This window comes from Salvelinus namaycush, chromosome 13 (assembly GCF_016432855.1).
Source record: "Salvelinus namaycush isolate Seneca chromosome 13, SaNama_1.0, whole genome shotgun sequence".
Lineage (NCBI taxonomy): Eukaryota > Metazoa > Chordata > Actinopteri > Salmoniformes > Salmonidae > Salvelinus > Salvelinus namaycush.
Genome location: NC_052319.1, coordinates 40,870,988 through 40,889,902, shown reverse-complemented (window position 1 = coordinate 40,889,902; position 18,915 = coordinate 40,870,988). Strand labels below are relative to the sequence as shown.

At 40.8% G+C, this 18,915-nt stretch overlaps 1 protein-coding gene across 1 annotated transcript in view; it reads left to right on the top strand.

The window, feature by feature from the left end:
* The window catches only part of LOC120058135 (rho GTPase-activating protein 6-like), an 81,964-nt gene that overhangs the window by 47,260 nt on the left and 15,789 nt on the right, over nucleotides 1-18,915 (top strand). The window contains exons 3-5 of the mRNA XM_039006605.1: nucleotides 15,051-15,210; nucleotides 16,109-16,180; nucleotides 18,247-18,509. Of these exons, the coding sequence (XP_038862533.1) occupies nucleotides 15,051-15,210; nucleotides 16,109-16,180; nucleotides 18,247-18,509 (495 nt within the window). The remainder of the gene's footprint in view (nucleotides 1-15,050; nucleotides 15,211-16,108; nucleotides 16,181-18,246; nucleotides 18,510-18,915) is intronic.

The window sequence follows — 18,915 nt, the reverse complement described above, 5'->3', positions numbered from 1 at the left end:
TGGCCCTGGCGGCACAAAATCAAAGTCGGACTGCATGGAGATGCGTGGGGACATGGTCATGACGGGTGGCCGTATTGTGGGTGTTTCAGGAATAAGGTGTACATTAGACCTCCATTATCTAGGATATGACAATGGTAAATAAATCTCTCAATTTTTGCTAATTTTTTGTGCGGTCTTGCAGGCCTTCTCATGCAGCTGCAACTGCAAGTGCATTTGTAAATCATGACCCATCTTGAGTTGGGCTCTGGGATGGTGCAATTGTTGAGAAAGTGAGCTTATGGTTGTGTGGGGGTAAGGGCTGAGTGTGTGTGGGTGTATGTGTGTATCCCACAACTGTTGCGAAGGAAGAAGTAAAAGATGTTAGGGACAATAGAGGATGATCCACAGATATATATAATACAAATCGAGGTGAGGGCAATGGAAATGCATATGGTAATTGATCTTCTTCAATTCGGTAAATGGCACTGTATGCTCTTTTCAAAGAATGGATCCCAGTCGGTTCAGGGCTATGGGATACAGGGGGTCGAGGGTGGTCTACCGGGCATTGGGATGACAAGCCATCTCGAGATGAGGCCTTTTAGCGGGTGGAATAGTAGGGACCAATTGGAGGTTTACTTAGTAGAAATGCAAATATCATGGTACAACTATATAGACACTCAATCATTAGGTTACTTTTTAATAGTACGTTTACAAAAATATATTCTGATTAAAAGAATGAAAGGTGTGTCTCATTATGGTAAGTGGTGAAATAAGTATAGCCAGTTACAATTGTAATGGCTTAGCAGATAATAAGAAAAGACGATCAGTATTTACCTGGCTAAAAGAGAAGGATTATAATATCTATTGTTTACAGGAAACCCATTCAACAGTTTTAGATGAAGTTTTGTGGAAAAAGAACTGGGGGGGCAAAATATATTTCTCCCATGGGCAAAGAAATTCAAAAGGGGTGATGGTTTTAATTAACAATAATTTTGATCCAAATGTGCAAATTGTCCAAACAGATCCTCAAGGTAGATGGATTATTTTAAATATGTTATTGGACAATAAACAAATATGGCTTGTTAACCTATACGGTCCGAATAATGATGATCCAAGCTTCTTTGAAAATATATATAAGAATTTATCAACTCTACAAGCAACACTAGACTCTATTATTATAGTGGGAGATTTTAATACGGTCTTAAATACCTCTATAGACCGGAAAGGAATTCACACTACAAACTATCACCCTCAGGCACTTAAGGAAATCATGAATGTCATGGATATATTGGAATTAGTGGATATATGGAGACTTAAATACCCTGATTTAGTGAGATATACATGGCGGAGGCTGAATCAAGCTAGTCGTCTTGACTACTTTCTTATACCATTCTCTCTGGCACCAAAAGTTAAAAAAGTGTTGATAGGGGACAGAATGCGGTCGGATCATCACATAATTGGCATATATATTTCTCTTACAGAATTTCCACGTGGGCGAGGATATTGGAAATTTAATCAAAGTCTACTAGATGATAAATTGTTTAGAACTAGGACAGAAGATTTTATAACTGACTTTTTCAGACATAACATAGGTACAGCAGATCCCCTTATTGTATGGGACACTTTTAAGTGTGCCTTTAGAGGCCATGCAATTCAGTACTCATCTATAAAACAAAGGGAATTTAGATCAAAAGAGTCCATATTAACAAAGGAAATTGAAGGACTAACAGTACAGTTAGATAGCAATAAAAACGGTACCATAGAGGCACAGAATAAGTTAGAGGAAAAACAAAAAGAAATGGAGGAACTTATTCAAGAAAGATCCAGTGTAATATATTATAAAAATAAAGCGAACTGGATGGAATATGGGGAAAAATGCACCAAATTCTTTTTCAATCTTCAATATAGAAATGCTACCAAAAAAAATGTATTAAAACTTGTTACAAATGATGGAGTCACGCATGATTCACCAAATGATATTTTGAAAGAGGAAGTAAAGTACTTTAAGAATATGTTTTCGTTTCAGGCTCCTCCATCTCCACTAACTGAAACTAATTGTATGGATTTTTTTCCTATTAATAATGTAAAATTAACATCTGTACAGAAAGACTCATGTGAAGGCCAAATTACAGAGGAGGAACTGCTTGATGCAATTGGGGCCTTTAAGGATGGGAAAACTCCAGGGCTGGATGGCATACCAGTGGAAGTATACAAAACTTTTTTTGATATACTCAAAGGACCATTATTAGCTTGTTTTAACCACTCCTATATAAATGGTAGATTATCAGACACGCAACAAGAAGGTCTGATATCGTTATTACTGAAACAGGACCCAAGTGGTATATATAAAGATCCAGTCCAATTAAAAAATTGGAGACCTCTTACACTTCAGTGTTGTGATGCAAAAATCCTAGCAAAATGCTTGGCGCATAGAATAAAAAAAGTTTTGTCAGATATTATTCATCCTAATCAGACAGGTTTTTTACATGGACGATACATTGGAGATAATATAAGGCAAGTACTGGAAACAATAGAACACTATGAAATATCGGGGACACCAGGTCTGGTTTTCATAGCTGATTTTGAAAAGGCTTTTGATAAAGTACGACTGGAGTTTATATATAAATGCCTAGAATATTTCAATTTTGGGGAATCTCTTATAAAATGGGTTAAAATTATGTATAGTAACCCTAGGTGTAAAATAGTAAATAATGGCTACATCTCAGAAAGTTTTAAACTATCTAGAGGAGTAAAACAAGGTTGTCCACTATCGGCATATCTATTTATTATTGCCATCGAAATGTTAGCTGTTAAAATTAGATCAAACATTAATATTAATGGATTAGAAATCCGTGGCTTAAAAACTAAGGTGTCATTGTACGCTGATGATTCATGTTTTCTTTTAAAACCACAACTAGAGTCTCTCCACGGCCTCATAGAGGATCTAGATACCTTTGCTATCCTCTCTGGATTAAAACCAAATTATGATAAATGTACCATATTACGTATTGGATCACTAAAAAATACACATTTTATATTGCCATGTAGTTTACCAATTAAATGGTCTGACGGAGATGTGGACATACTCGGTATAAAAATCCCAAAAGAAAGAAATGATCTCACTCCAATAAATTTTTATAGAAAGTTAGCAAAAATAGATAAGATCTTGCTACCATGGAAAGGAAAATACTTGTCTATTTGTGGAAAAATCACCCTGATTAACTCTTTAGTCATATCACAGTTTACCTATTTGCTTATGGTTTTGCCTACACCTAGTGACCTGCTTTTTAAATTATATGAACAAAAAATATTCCATTTTATTTGGAACGGCAAGCCAGATAAAATTAAAAGGGCCTATTTATATAACGAATATGAATTCGGAGGGCAGAAATTATTAAATATTAAAGCATTAGACCTCTCACTAAAGGCATCAGTCATACAAAAGTTATACTTAAATCCAAACTGGTTCTCTAGTAAATTGGTACGAATGTCTCATCCTATGTTCAAGAAGGGCCTTTTTCCCTTTATTCAGATTACACCTGCTCACTTTCGGTTGTTTGAAAAGGAAATAATCTCCAAAATATCCTTATTTTTTAAACAAGCCTTAGAAAGTTGGTTGCAATTTCAGTTTAATCCACCTGAAAGGACGGAACAAATAGTACAACAAATCTTGTGGTTAAATTCAAATATAGTAATTGATAAAAAAACTGTATTTATCGAAGAAATGTTTAAAAAAGGTATAATTTTTGTGAATGATATCATAAATAGGACTGGTGGAGTTATGTCACACATGCAGCTAACACAGACATATGGAAATGTCTGCTCTACCCAAAATTACAACCAATTAATTGCAGCATTACCACAAAAATGGAAGAGGCAAGTAGAAGGGGAAAAAAGTAAGGAACTTGTATGTCGGCCCTGTATTAAAGAACATAAATGGTTAAAGAAAAGTGTGATAAATAAAAACATATACCAATTTCATTTAAGGACCAAAAAACTGACAGCTGTGCCATATAAATTGCAAAATAGTTGGGAAGAGATTTTCGATGTACCCATTCCATGGCACATGGTTTATGAATTGATACGCAAAACAACGCCGGATTCAAAACTTCGAATTTTTCAATTTAAATTACTGTACAAAATTCTTGCAACTAATAGAATGTTATATATATGGGGTATACAATCTTCCCAGCTCTGCAGATTCTGTTGTGAGGAGGCAGAGTCATTAGATCATTTATTTTGGTATTGTCCATATGTAGCTCGTTTTTGGTCACAGGTCCAGGAATGGCTGAAGAATTGCAACATTTGCCTAGAACTAACGCTACAGATAGCAATACTGGGGGATTTGAAAAGCCATAGTCAATCAATCAATAATATAATAATTATTTTAGCAAAAATGTTTATTTTTAATTTACAATCTGTAGAAGCTATGAGAATAGGAAGGTTCATATCTTTTGTGAAGCATCACAGCACAGTTGAAAAATATATGGCAAATAAAAATCCGAAATGGATGATGTTGGAAGATAGATGGGAAGGGTTGAGTGGAACTGAAGGGTGGGACTAATAACAAGATAAACAATGTAGGGCATACGGGATCTGTGAAATTTGTATAGGTGCGGAGCTTTTGTGAAATAGCACAGTTACAAGTGGAAATAAAATTGGATGGACAACAGAAATAGAGGAAGGACTAAGAACAAACAAGAGAGAACTATTATAAAGTAGTCTGTGTCTGTAAAATAGGTATAAGATGTATAAATTGAAGGTAAAAGCAGAAGTGTTTATTAGTTTACTCCAATTGGGGGAGCGGTGGTAGGGTTGCGGGGAATAATAATAAAGGTATATTCTTTAAAAAAGTATGTATGTCTATATAGGTATGTGTATGTATATATGTATATATGTATGCATGCGTGTATGGATATATATATTTACCCAAAAAAATATGGGGGATTGGAAATGATGCAGACAATTACATTGGAAGCAACATTCTTTCCGCAATATTAAGCTGATCCACCCCAAAAAAAAAAAAAAAAAAAAAAAAAAAAAAAAATCTGTGGCATTGTGTTGTGTAACAAAACTGCAAATTTAAGAGTGGCCTTGTCCCCAGCACAAAATGTGCCTGTGTAAGGATCATGCTGTTTAATCAGCTTCTTAATATGCCACACCTGTCAGGTGGTTGGAATATCTTGGCAAAGGAGAAATGCTCACTAACAGGAATGGAAACAAATTTGTGTGCCAAATTTGAGAGAAATAAGCTTTTTGTGCGTATGCAACATTTCTGGGATCTTTTATTTCAGCTCATGAAACATGGGACAAACACATGTTGTGTTTATATTTTTGTTCAGTGTAGTTGATGATCCCTGCTATAGTGCTTTCAGTGAAGTCTGGAGCTGTGCCAGGCTTTAGATTTTTCTGTTTGCAGATGTTACTGACCTGGTTTCGAACCGGGGTTATCAATATGACTTTGGCTGTAGGTACCCTAGCAGTTAGCCGAAAGGTCGCTGGGTTGAATCCCTGAGACGACTTGGTGAAAAATCTGTCAATTTGCCCTTGAGCAAGGCACTTAACCCTTATTGCTGCTGTAAGTCGCTCTGGATGAGAAAACGTCTGCTAAATGACTCAAATGTAAAAACTAAACAAATACATGTAAGAAGACCCTGTTAGCCCATTGAGCTAAAGCCATATTTTTTATGAATCTTATTGGACCTCAGTGATTCATGTAAAAACTGTAGGAGGGAAATCATACTGCAACTTACATGGTCACTTTTGAGTAAAGTTTTTTATTAATTATCCTTGAAAATATGTGCATCTGTCCTTGTGCTACATGTAGTATGAAGGATAACACATTATTGTGGAGTCACCTTGTAGCTGAATAATATTTGACCTTTTGCTTAAAAGCAGGAAGTATTGTATGAAGTATGATAAACTGTTTTACACCATTATTCCAACAACACTATATTAGTAAAAGCTCAATAATAGTAATCATTGCAGGCTGTTTTTGTTCACAATGTCTGTAAAAAAAAATCCTATGGTATTGTTTTGAATATGACAAGAATCTAGCTTCCTTTAGTTATCTTTGGTGCCACTGAAGCTGTCATTACTATGCCCTATCTATCATCTCCTCATCAGATTGGAAATAACAAATCGTGGGTGTGTTTCCCCTCGATCTAGATAAAGGGTTGCTGGGTGTGCAGGTTGTGAACTTTCCAGACATCAGAAAGTCAATGAACAGTCAACCAACCCGAAAATAACCTCATTGAGGTGCAGTCATAAATATTGATCAGTGTGCAGAATCCTGTTGAGTTCAGATTGGGAAGGTGGCTGTCTCTCTTCCACTTTGTTAGTTAATCATCTTAGTGTTGGGCTTGTTGTAAGAGGTTTTGGGAAATGAGCACCAGCTTTACTTTGTTTTTGGTATTTGTTTCTAAAATTAGTCAAGCCTCAGTTTGAAGTCTTTGTGGAGAACAGGACTAGTGAATTGTTCCATTCAATGGCTTCCTGAACAGGGAGGAATATTCATCACCCAACATACCTATCTCAAGTGTGGTTAATGGCTGTATTCTGAGCTGTCAGTCTCACTACTTTGTGTTTACCTTGCTCATTTCCGCACATTGTACTTCACTGAATGATGGCTAACACTTTCTCTTTTTTTAATTGCATCGGGGACGGACCACTGAAGGACATGCACATTGTGGCAACTCTTTAATATAGGATGTCACAGTATTATAGAACATGATGAATTTAAGTACTATTTCATGGAACTGAATGGAAACCCATTCTATTTTATGTTATTAACTATCAGAACTGTTAGTAACAGGAATAAGCATCCCTAGTCACACACCTGGCGGTTTATGGCTATGTGTTGCATACCATACGGTTATATACTGTACAGTACTGTATGTCACCTTTGGTAATGTTCTTTCATCCTCTGGGGTGGGGTTTAGTGAGCAGGGCAGCACCTCTCACCTGTAATCGGACAGAAAACACCACTGAGTTGCGTAATGTTTTCACATAGCATGTTTAAGATGAGATTGAACTCAGTGTTAAGTATGACAAGCAACATTCCCCTTTAATGACACATTCAATCTTTTCAAAACCAGGTCGCTCCTTTTACTGTGAAAGAATGCACAGTCAGAGTGACATGTTACAGATACCATCTACTGCATCTTACCTATGCCGTTCTGTACCATCACTCATACATATATCTTTATGTACATATTCTTTATCCCTTTACACTTGTGTGTATAAGGTAGTAGTTGTGGAATTGTTAGGTTAGATTACTCGTTGGTTATTACTGCATTGTCGGAACTAGAAGCACAAGCATTTCGCTACACTCGCATTAACATCTGCTAACCATGTGTATGTGACCATTAACATCTGCTAACCATGTGTATGTGACCATTAACATCTGCTAACCATGTGTATGTGACCATTAACATATGCTAACCATGTGTATGTGACCATTAACATCTGCTAACCATGTGTATGTGACCATTAACATCTGCTAACCATGTGTATGTGACCATTAACATCTGCTAACCATGTGTATGTGACCATTATCATCTGCTAACCATGTGTATGTGACCATTAACATCTGCTAACCATGTGTATGTGACCATTAACATCTGCTAACCATGTGTATGTGACCATTATCATCTGCTAACCATGTGTATGTGACCATTAACATCTGCTAACCATGTGTATGTGACCATTAACATCTGCTAACCATGTGTATGTGACCAATACGATTTGATTTGAAGTTGACATGATGTCTTTCAAGCTGTTCAGGGAGAAGTGACTGATCCATTTCATAGAATGCTCTTTTTCCCCACTGTGATATGATTAGGTACCATCCTACTCACGCATACAATCATAACCTTCAGATAAATGGTTTTAGACATTAGAGTTGACCACTCAAGTGAAATTCTCTCATGTGCTTCCTGATTTTATACTGATCATCATCCCTCTGCTTGCTCTCCTATCTCAGCCACCGTATGCTGGTGGTGTTGTTGTTGCCACACACACACACGGTCATAGTAAACATTTCATTACCAAGACTAGGGTTGCTAAGCTACAGCTAATTTACCATAGTTACCGCAATCTTCAGTCATTTTGTTAATTAATAAAAATGATATGGCAAGCTGTCATAACTTAATGTATGCTTGAATAACGTATTTTTTTTATTATTCATATACGGTATAGTATTCATTGTTTATAAATGTGTCCATATTGTCCGTTAGGTTTTAGTAGATAGACCATATATGGTTCAAGAGAAAATAGCCTAATTAATGAAAAAAGCATCTAATCAACAATGCCATTATTTTCAATTACCTCTGAAACGTGTCCAACTATTTACTTTTTTCATAACTGCCACCAGTTTGACGCCAAGACATTGACAGCCATCATATTGACATTGTAAAAAAAATAATATATATATATATATAGGATATTTAATGCTGAAACCCTCTTATTAAACACCAATGGTATTCACTTAGTTGATGATTTATATTTAGGAGAATGTTTTACAGCTTTGTCATCTTATTTCATTATTTAATATATCTTAAATGTGATAAGGCCCAACAGAGGGCCAGAGATAATTAGAGACACCTGTCATAATCTAGTACAGCAGTCTTGGATAAGGTTGCAAAGGGAGGGGATATTACTGTAAACTTTCTAAGTTTAACAGTAAACTAACAAAATGTTGGTATCTTTCAAGGATTTTATGTAATCTATCACAAGACATCTAGTGACCCTGGTAAATTTAGAATGTTTCCAGTAAGTACACCCTCTCTTTGCAAACTTATCCAAGACTGCTGTCACACTAAACATTTCAACGAGAGATGCTTTATGGGTGGTGGGGTAATGTGAGAGTCTAGTCCACATGTCTGTAGTTGTCAATGTGAGGACCATGCCCTTCTGGACTGTCTCTGAGTAGGACGGTGGTACCATGCCCTTCTGGACTGTCTCTGAGTAGGACGGTGAGACCATGCCCTTCTGGACTGTCTCTGAGTAGGACGGTGGAACCATGCCCTTCTGGACTGTCTCTGAGTAGGACGGTGGTACCATGCCCTTCTGGACTGTGTCTGAGTAGGACGGTGGGACCATGCCCTTCTGGACTGTGTCTGAGTAGGACGGTGGTACCATGCCCTTCTGGACTGTGTCTGAGTAGGACGGTGGGACCATGCCCTTCTGGACTGTGTCTGAGTAGGACGGTGGTACCATGCCCTTCTGGACTGTCTCTGAGTAGGACGGTGGTACCATGCCCTTCTGGACTGTGTCTGAGTAGGACGGTGGGACCATGCCCTTCTGGACTGTGTCTGAGTAGGACGGTGGTACCATGCCCTTCTGGACTGTCTCTGAGTAGGAGGGTGGGACCATGCCCTTCTGGACTGTGTCTGAGTAGGACTGTGAACCATGGCATGTACTGCAGAGGAGTCTGGTGGGAGGAGCTATAGGAGGAAGGGCTCATTGTAATGGCTGGAATGGAATGAATGGAACGGAGTCAAACACGTGGTTTCCATATGTTTGATGTGTTTGATACCGTTCCATTCATTCCATTCCAGCCATTACAATGCGCCTGTCATCCCGTAACTCCTCCCACAGCCTCGTCTGATGTAGTGAGATCTGATAGGAACATCTGAACAGATTGAGAAGATGAGGGCTGTCGTTAAAGCTGATATGAATAGGATATGGTGTAATATACAAATTAGTCTATCATAACGCACACACATCTAGATGCTCCCTCTGTTTGATGTTCCCTCTGTTTGATGGGTTCTCAGTTTGATGGGTTCTCAGTTTGATGTTCCCTCAGTTTGATGTTCCCTCAGTTTGATGGGTTCTCAGTTTGATGGGTTCTCAGTTTGATGGGTTCTCAGTTTGATGGGTTTTCAGTTTGATGGGTTTTCAGTTTGATGGGTTTTCAGTTTGATGGGTTCTCAGTTTGATGGGTTCTCAGTTTGATGGATTCTCAGTTTGATGGGTTCTCAGTTTGATTGATTCTCAGTTTGATGGGTTCTCAGTTTGATGTTCCCTCAGTTTGATGTTCCCTCAGTTTGATGGGTTCTCAGTTTGATGGGTTCCCAGTTTGATGGGTTCTCAGTTTGATTGGTTTTCAGTTTGATGGATTCTCAGTTTGATGGGTTATCAGTTTGATGGGTTCTCAGTTTGATGGGTAGTGTAGTACACCATAGTGTACTATATCAGTTAGGGGTGATGTCTTGCCATCACAGGAGGTTGGTGGCACCTTAATTGGGGAGGACGGGCTCGTAGGTATTGCCTGGGGCGGAATCAGTGGAATGGTTTCAAATACACCATGTGTTTGATGCCATTTCATTTACTCCATTCCAGACATTATTATGAGCCATCCTCCCCTCAGCAGCCTCCACTGCTTGCCATGTATACAGTACATAACCCACTTATCTTTTCATCTTAATCAGAGTGGGTTGTAAACAAATACCCTGTAATCGTGTGGACAGATGCTACAGCCTGTTATGTAAATATATGTAAAACTGCAAGGGGGAAAGTAAACCATTACGTGGTTGCTAAGTTACCTACCAGACTTATTCAATCTTGGAAAGGGTTTTATAGATGGCTTTATTTGACTTTCTGACTGTATCCCAACCCCGGACTGACACCTGCTCAAGCCTCAACCATTATGTATTATTTATTATTATTTTATCAGGCAAGTCAGTTAAGAACAAATTCTTATTATACAATGACGGCCTACCCCGGGCCAAACCCTCCCCTAACCCGCTGCACCACTCGGAAGCCAATGTAGGGAGCTATAAGCGGTATGAGGCAGTACCTTTATTCACTTTGAGCTTCACCTCTGAGTTTGATTTGTACAAATAATAGAACAAGAAGAATGTATCTTATTTTCCTTCCTCTCGACCACTTTCTCATATCAGCAAAACCGACGACAATCTTCACAACATATCACGTGTATCCACACCGATAAGATGTAATGTTGATGAACCGGATTGTTTGGGCAGACTTATCATCCCATTTACTCTGTGTTCAATCTCACATTGTGTAAACGTGTGATAACGTGCTGTGATGTATTACTGGGTGTTGATGCCTCCCAGCTGTGGATAATTAACACCAAACGTGTGTGTGTGTGTGTGTGTGTGTGTGTGTGTTTGGCCTTTATGGGTTGGCACACAGAGAAGGGAGATTAAACACATTCTCTGGCTACAGCAGAGATCTTGGCTCCAGTGGACAGAACATGGAGAGAATCGCAACAGAGACAATCTTTTGTTTGTTGATTAGGGAAGGAAGTACTACACAGTATCAGTCACTTGTGTAGCCGATGGAGGGTAGGATTGGGGAAAAATGACTGAATGATTCAACACCCTACAAGGGGAGGAACCCTCACAATGAGCTGAGGTAAACACTGTAATGTCAGGAGGCCGTCAAGGCTGTGAAACATGGTTGATACTGTAGAATGGATAGATCTCCCTTAGATCTATGTTAGATCTCCCTTAAATCTCCCTTAGATCTCCCTTAGATCTCCGTTAGATCTCCGTTAGATCTCTGTTAGATCTCCCTTAAATCTGTTAGATCTCCATTAAATCTCCCTTAGATCTCCCTTAGATCTATGTTAGATCTCCATTAAATCTCCCTTAGATCTCCCTTAGATCTCCGTTAGATCTCCCTTAGATCTATGTTAGATCTCCATTAAATCTCCCTTAGATCTCCCTTAGATCTCCCTTAGATCTATGTTAGATCTCCATAAAATCTCCCTTAGATCTCCCTTAGATCTCCCTTAGATCTCCGTTAGATCTCTGTTAGATCTCCGTTAGATGTCCCTTAGATCTCCCTTAAATCTGTCAGATCTCCCTTAGATATCCGTTAGAGCTCCCTTAGATATCCATTAGATCTCCCTTAGATCTCCGTTAGATCTCCCTTGGATCTGTTAGATCTCCCTTAGATCTCTGTTAGATCTCCGTTAGATCTCCCTTAGATCTCCCTTAGATCTCTGTTAGATCTCCCTTAGATCTCCCTTAGATCTCTGTTAGATCTCCCTTAGATCTCCGTTAGATCTCCGTTAGATCTCCCTTAGATCTCCCTTAGATCTCCGTTAGATCTCCCTTAGATCTCCGTTAGATCTCCGTTAGATCTCCTTAAGATCTCTGCTAGATCTCCCTTAGATCTATGTTAGATCTCTGTTAGATCTCCCTTAGATCTCTGTTAGATCTCCCTTAGATCTCTGTTAGATCTCCCTTAGATCTCCGTTAGATCTCCGTTAGATCTCCCTTAGATCTCCCTTAGATCTCTGTTAGATCTCTGTTAGATCTCCCTTAGATCTCTGTTAGATCTCCCTTAGATCTCTGCTAGATCTCCCTTAGATCTCTGTTAGATCTCCCTTAGATCTCCCTTAGATCTCTGTTAGATCTCCCTTAGATCTCTGTTAGATCTCCCTTAGATCTCCGTTAGATCTCCCTTAGATCTCTGTTAGATCTCCCTTAGATCTCCGTTAGATCTCCTTAAGATCTCTGCTAGATCTCCCTTAGATCTATGTTAGATCTCTGTTAGATCTCCCTTAGATCTCTGTTAGATCTCCCTTAGATCTCTGTTAGATCTCCCTTAGATCTCTGTTAGACCTCCCTTAGATCTCCGTTAGATATCCGTTAGATCTCCCTTAGATCTATGTTAGATCTCTGTTAGATCTCCCTTAGATCTCCGTTAGATCTCCCAAGTACGCCTAGAGTCTATGTTTGTTGGTTTCCTCAACAGAAAAAAAACAAGTTATTCTATTCTATGCTGTTATATTTCTACTCTCCATCCCCAGAACCTCTGATTGCAGTTGAGGTGTTAGCCAATGCCATAGAGGTGAAGCATGCCTGAGCAGAGCTGTTAGATGTACATGTCTGTCCATGGTTCAGTATCAGGTGCGTGATATTAACTCAGTTAAGTAGTTAGACTTTGTGAAGTAAAGACATTTCTCTCCCAACAGGAGAGAGTAAGCTACTGTACAGTAGTGTAGGCAAAGCCTGATAATGAGCCCGTAAGCTGATTCGGAGCATGGCTCATATGAGATCAAAGGAAGTCTAATCTGCTGGCTGGATTTATTAGAGAGATGCTCCGAGGTCAGGGTTTTCAGCTGCGAGTGAGGACTCCTGGTTTCCTAGTCTGGTAGATCACAACAGGGGTTCATCCTATTAACTAACTCAGCAGAGTCCTTTTCATCATAGATCATTAACTGTTATTTTGTTAGTCTTGGATTTGCATTATAAAAGTAAGTCAGTGTGTTTCCTCAAGCCTGAAATGTTAGTCAAATTGTATTGTATAGAATGTTCTCCACGCATGGTGGTGGCTGGATGAATATGGAACTCTCTCCATGTCATAGTTCTTGGATACTGTCAGACGATATTGAATTTACACTTAACACCATCTCAACATTAGACAGAGAGAGTTGGCCTACAGTATGTCAGCAGCACTTACCGCTCCAACCAGAGCTGGGAGAGGCTTTAATGAGGCTTGAAACACAGGGCTCAATGTCTGACATTCCTAAGCATGGATGGTGCTCTGGCAAGCTCTCTCACAGTGGGAGTTTCAGCCCATCCAGCTGTGTTATTCACCAAGTTCTCCAGTCAGAGAGGAAATTACAACAACTAGGCTTTTATTGATGGCCTTTTGAAACCATGGACTGTGACCTCATTATAGACCAGGGGAGATGACGGGAGAGAAACATATTTGGTAATGGCTGAGTAAATGGGTTTCACTTAACAGAACAGGCTCTTTATACTGTTAGGTCTATGTTGCTACCTACAAGCTTCTCATTTAGGAGGTCGGGAGATAATGTGTTTTAAATTCTAGTTTTGCTCTTGTGTCTCGCTTGTAAAGGTTTGTTCAGTTTGCGGGAGGTACATGAGTCTGTTTCCTTTTAGAGTGGTTGGCATGACCCAGTTTTTACATTCTCTTCCCTTAGTGGGCAAAAGAACCATCTGTCGTCAGGGAGATCCGTCGTCAGGGAGATCCGTCGTCAGGGAGAGATCCGTCGTCAGGGAGATCCGTAGTCAGGGAGATCCATCGTCAGGGAGATCCGTCTTCAGGGAAATCCGTCGTCAGGGAGATCCGTCGTCAGGGAGATCCGTCGTCAGGGAGATCCATCGTCAGGGAGATCCGTAGTCAGGGAGATCCGTCGTCAGGGAGATCCGTTGTCAGGGAGATCCATCGTCAGGGAGATCCGTTGTCAGGGAGATCCGTCGTCAGGGAGATCCGTGGTCAGGGAGATCCGTGGTCAGGGAGATCCGTTGTCAGGGAGATCCATCGTCAGGGAGATCCGTCGTCAGGGAGATCCGTCGTCAGGGAGATCCGTTGTCAGGGAGATCCGTCGTCAGGGAGATCCGTCGTCAGGGAGATCCGTCGTCAGGGAGATCCGTCGTCAGGGAGATCCGTCTTCAGGGAGATCCGTCTTCAGGGAGATCCGTCGTCAGGGAGATCCGTCGTCAGGGAGATCCGTAGTCAGGGAGATCCGTCTTCAGGGAAATCCGTCGTCAGGGAGATCCGTCGTCAGGGAGATCCGTCGTCAGGGAGATCCATCGTCAGGGAGATCCGTCGTCAGGGAGATCCGTAGTCAGGGAGATCCGTCGTCAGGGAGATCCGTCGTCAGGGAGATCCATCGTCAGGGAGATCCGTCGTCAGGGAGATCCGTCGTCAGGGAGATCCGTGGTCAGGGAGATCCGTCATCAGGGAGATCCGTTGTCAGGGAGATTATTCACATGAACTCTGGTTCATACTTACTGACAGAGTTGAAAGAAAGAAGAATTTGTATGTTCCGTAAATAATTTGTTGTACAATAGAAACCAAACTAGATCTGAACACATATTAGGATAAAACCAACTGGCTTCTTGACTCTCTGGAGGATCTCATCTTTAGTAATCATGGGAATTGTCAAATGATTGATGTGCTCCCGTTTCTCAACTGCCAGGTCAGGCAGAAATATCTGTTGCTTTACAAATGCATGACCAGTCAGGTACTTCAACAGTAACAGTACTGATAGATGTGTCTGATGTGTGTATGTGTCCCTTGTTTCCTCTCTGACGTGTGTGTGTCCTGTCTCCTCACCACAGGGTGCCTTCACGTGGAACAGCATGTCGGGGCGGAGCGTTCGTCTGAAGCCCGTGCCCCTCCAGAGCCTCTCAGAGCTGGAGAGAGTCCGCCTGCAAGAAGTGGCTTTCAGCAGGCTGCTCCAGGACTACAACCTGGGCTGCCAGATCACCATCCCCAAAGGTACTCTACTATTCAGGCTTGGAGGCCATCTAACATCCACTATCTCCGGATCTCTCCATTCAACGAGCAAAGCTACTTGGAAAACATTCTTGTCACAGCAAGTCTGAATGTTACACAACAGATACTGACACCAAAACTGAATGTAATATATAATTTCTAGTTTATTCTGTGTATTTACGTAGGATGTCCTGTGTATTTAGCGTTTTTATGGATAGGAATGTGTGAAACCCTGTTTTAACTGTGTATTTGTATAGAAGATAGTAACTTAAAGGTATGTAGCTGTAGGAGTTATTTATTTCAACTGTCTTGTTGTGTTGTGAGGTTGTCTATCTTCACCTCATGGTCTGTTTCTGGTCAGCCAGGCTCTGTCTTGGATTACATTCCCCCATGTGCTCCTGCCTTAACTATTCTGGGCTAACATGGGACCCTATGGACACGCACTGACATCAACAGTCACTGGCAATAACTACAGAATTACAACTTTAGAAAATACTAGCATGAAAAGTAAACAGTCAACTGTAGGAAAAACACATGAAATGTAATCTGAAATAGCAGCAGACTTTAGAACCACCCTTTCTACATATGGATTGAGTTAGGAAAGACAGGACACAGTTTATCCGGCCATGTTTTTGTGTGGAATGTCACATGTGACTTTAACAGTGCTATTGAAAATTAGGAGCAGGATTCATATTCCACATTTTAAATATTACATGATGTATGCTTGGGTTGTCTGTTTAATGATATTTTGAGGCCTTTCTTTCAGATTGTGATGAGTGATGAGAACATGTGTGTATGGTAATGCAATATTGAGGCATGAAGTTACGTGTTACAAGCATGGTAGAATGCAGTAGAATGTGGTAGAATGTTATGAAGTGTTTTCTTTTTTTTCTTTTCTTAGATGGTCAAAAGCGTAAGAAGTCCCTCAGGAGGAAGTTGGATTCACTGGCCAAAGAGATGAGTAAAGACAAAGGTAATTACATTAATTAGTCACATGAATTAGCTATGTTTATTTTATGTAGTAATATGTCTCAAGTAGGGCTGCAAAAAATGGGAAAAACATTTCATTGCGATTTTTTTTTTGTTAACCAAATACTGCTTTTGCAATTTGACTTGCGATATAGATCAAAACACTTTGGTGAACTGTTGGAATCATAGAAATACAATGATTTATATTAAGAAGCACAATGGAGAGCACCATCGTTCTTGTTTGGAACAATGTGTCGACTGCATTTGACCTAACAGAACAGCATGCAAACGTATATTGGATCTAACAGCAGAGGAAGTGTACTGCTTGAGTGACAGGGGGCAGGGCTTGGTGTGTGTGTGGGAAGCAGCCGCTAGAGGAGAGAGACAACAAACGAGTAAACTATAAAAACGGACAGTACACACTGCTGAGTGGCGTTTCAAAATATTGCATGTGATACGGATATCTTGTAATATGGATATTACACATGTCAATAGTGCAGCCCTAGTCTCAAAATACCCTCAGAACACAGGAGATGGTGGCACCTTAATTGGGGAGGACGGGCACATGGTAATGGTGAGAGCGGGTTTGCATGGGTTTGATGCCATTCCATTTGCTCCGTTCCAGCCATTATTATTATCCGTCCTCCTCTCAGCATGCATCCACTGCCTCGGAAAGTATGTATAAAAGGAGAGACATTTCACTTTGCCATACCATACAATGACAATATTGGGGGATTCTCAAATTCTCTCCATCACTACAGCATATTTGAGAAAAGTGTCTTACACGCAGTCAGTGATAATATTGATGTTGATCTTTCAGTGTAGATAAACATGGCTCTTTTTAGTTCGAGGCTGTGGGATAGACACTGAGTCCTCTAGACCTTTGTTCATGTCCAGCTGGGTTCCGTTATCTCACACACTGGCCGGCCCATCCGTTGACTCTTTGATCCGTTTCACTGGAGCTATGTGGAGCTCACTAGAGCAAGCATTCTCAGCTGTTTCAACCCGCCGAGCTCTGAGGGGAAAATATACAGTAGGAGCCTCCTCCTGAAAGAGCCAGGGCTGCTTCAACACCTGGACCACCGGAGGTTGGTGGCACCTTAATTGGGGAGGACGTGCTCAATCAGTGGAATGGTATCAAATACATCAAATACATGGTTTGCATGGGTTTGATGCCATTCCATTTGCTCCGTTCCGGCCATTATTATGATCCGTTCTCCCCTCAGCAGCCTCCAATGAACAGCACTGCCAACTGCTGCCCAGCCTCCTGCAACAATGTTCACAGGAATGTGAGTTCTCTCTGTCGCCTGTGCGGTCAAGGAAAGAACATAAACAATCTTGAGAGGTGGCTCGGTCATCCTAGCCTAACCTCAGTCATCCTAGCCTAACCTCAGTCATCCCAGCCTAACCTCAGTCATCTCAGCCTAACCTCAGACATCTCAGCCTAACCTCAGTCATCCCAGCCTAACCTCAGTCATCTCAGCCTAACCTCAGTCATCCCAGCCTAACCTCAGTCATCTCAGCCTAACCTCAGTCATCTCAGCCTAACCTCAGTCATCTCAGCCTAACCTCAGTCATCTCAGCCTAACCTCAGTCATCCCAGCCTAACCTCAGTCATCTCAGCCTAACCTCAGTCATCCCAGCCTAACCTCAGTCATCCCAGCCTAACCTCAGGCATGGACAACCCTAGCCCACCCCCGCTCTCTTTTCATTTTCTCTCCCTGTGTTTAAAGAGACAAATCCCAAAGTATGCGTCCCCTGACTGGGGATAGTGTATACATGGTACGGATACTGTTTAGGTTAAACACTGCATTTCCCCAAGGACCTTTAGATAAGTTTTTATATAGATAAGAGTTTTCAATTAGAGGGCCTATGGGAAATGTAATGATTTATTTAAATAAGGAAGCATAGTTTATAGCCATCCAAGCTTCACTGCACAGTTACAGTACGTTACTTCATACTTTGAAGCAAGTCTTGGGATTTACCATTGAATTTAATTGAATGCTGAATATATGAATATTAACTATGGGTCCTCCCCTTTCCCCTCCTTATCCGTCCCTCGCATCATAGAGTCAACACCCCAGGCCTTCGGCATACTGCTGTCGCAGGTGATCTCTAACGATCGCGCCCACAAGCAGCGTCAGGAGCCCCAGCGCGAGGAGCACCGTGACCCCAGTGACCTGGTGTCCTCCCTGCTACACCTCACCTCACGGAAGAGCACCAAAGACAAGGAGCTGTCCAGCAGCAACTCGTCTCTCAGCTCCACCTCTGAGACGGCCACTGAGTCACCCTCACCCAGCACACCCGAAGCAGCACCACACACCCGCAGGAGGGTAGGTTTTTACCTGTGGGGGCTGTTCTAACAAACCTATAGTATTGAGTCTGAATGTATTCTGTTATATCCAAACCAACTTGTTCATATAACTTGATGGGCAGAGGTAGAAATACTGTTGGCCGGGCTCCCACTTCACTTCAATGTATGCCATCCACTTACAGTGCGTTTGGAAAGTATTCAGACCCCTACCCCTTTTCCACATTTTGTTACGTTACAGCCTTATTCTAAAATTGATTAAATAAAACATTTTCTTCATCAATCTACACACAATACCCCATAATGACAAAGCGAAAACAGTATTTCAAGAAATTTATTTACATAAGTATTCAGACCCTTTGGTATCAAACTCGAAATTGAGCTCAGGTGCATCCTGCTTCCATTGATCATCCTTGAGATGTTTCTAC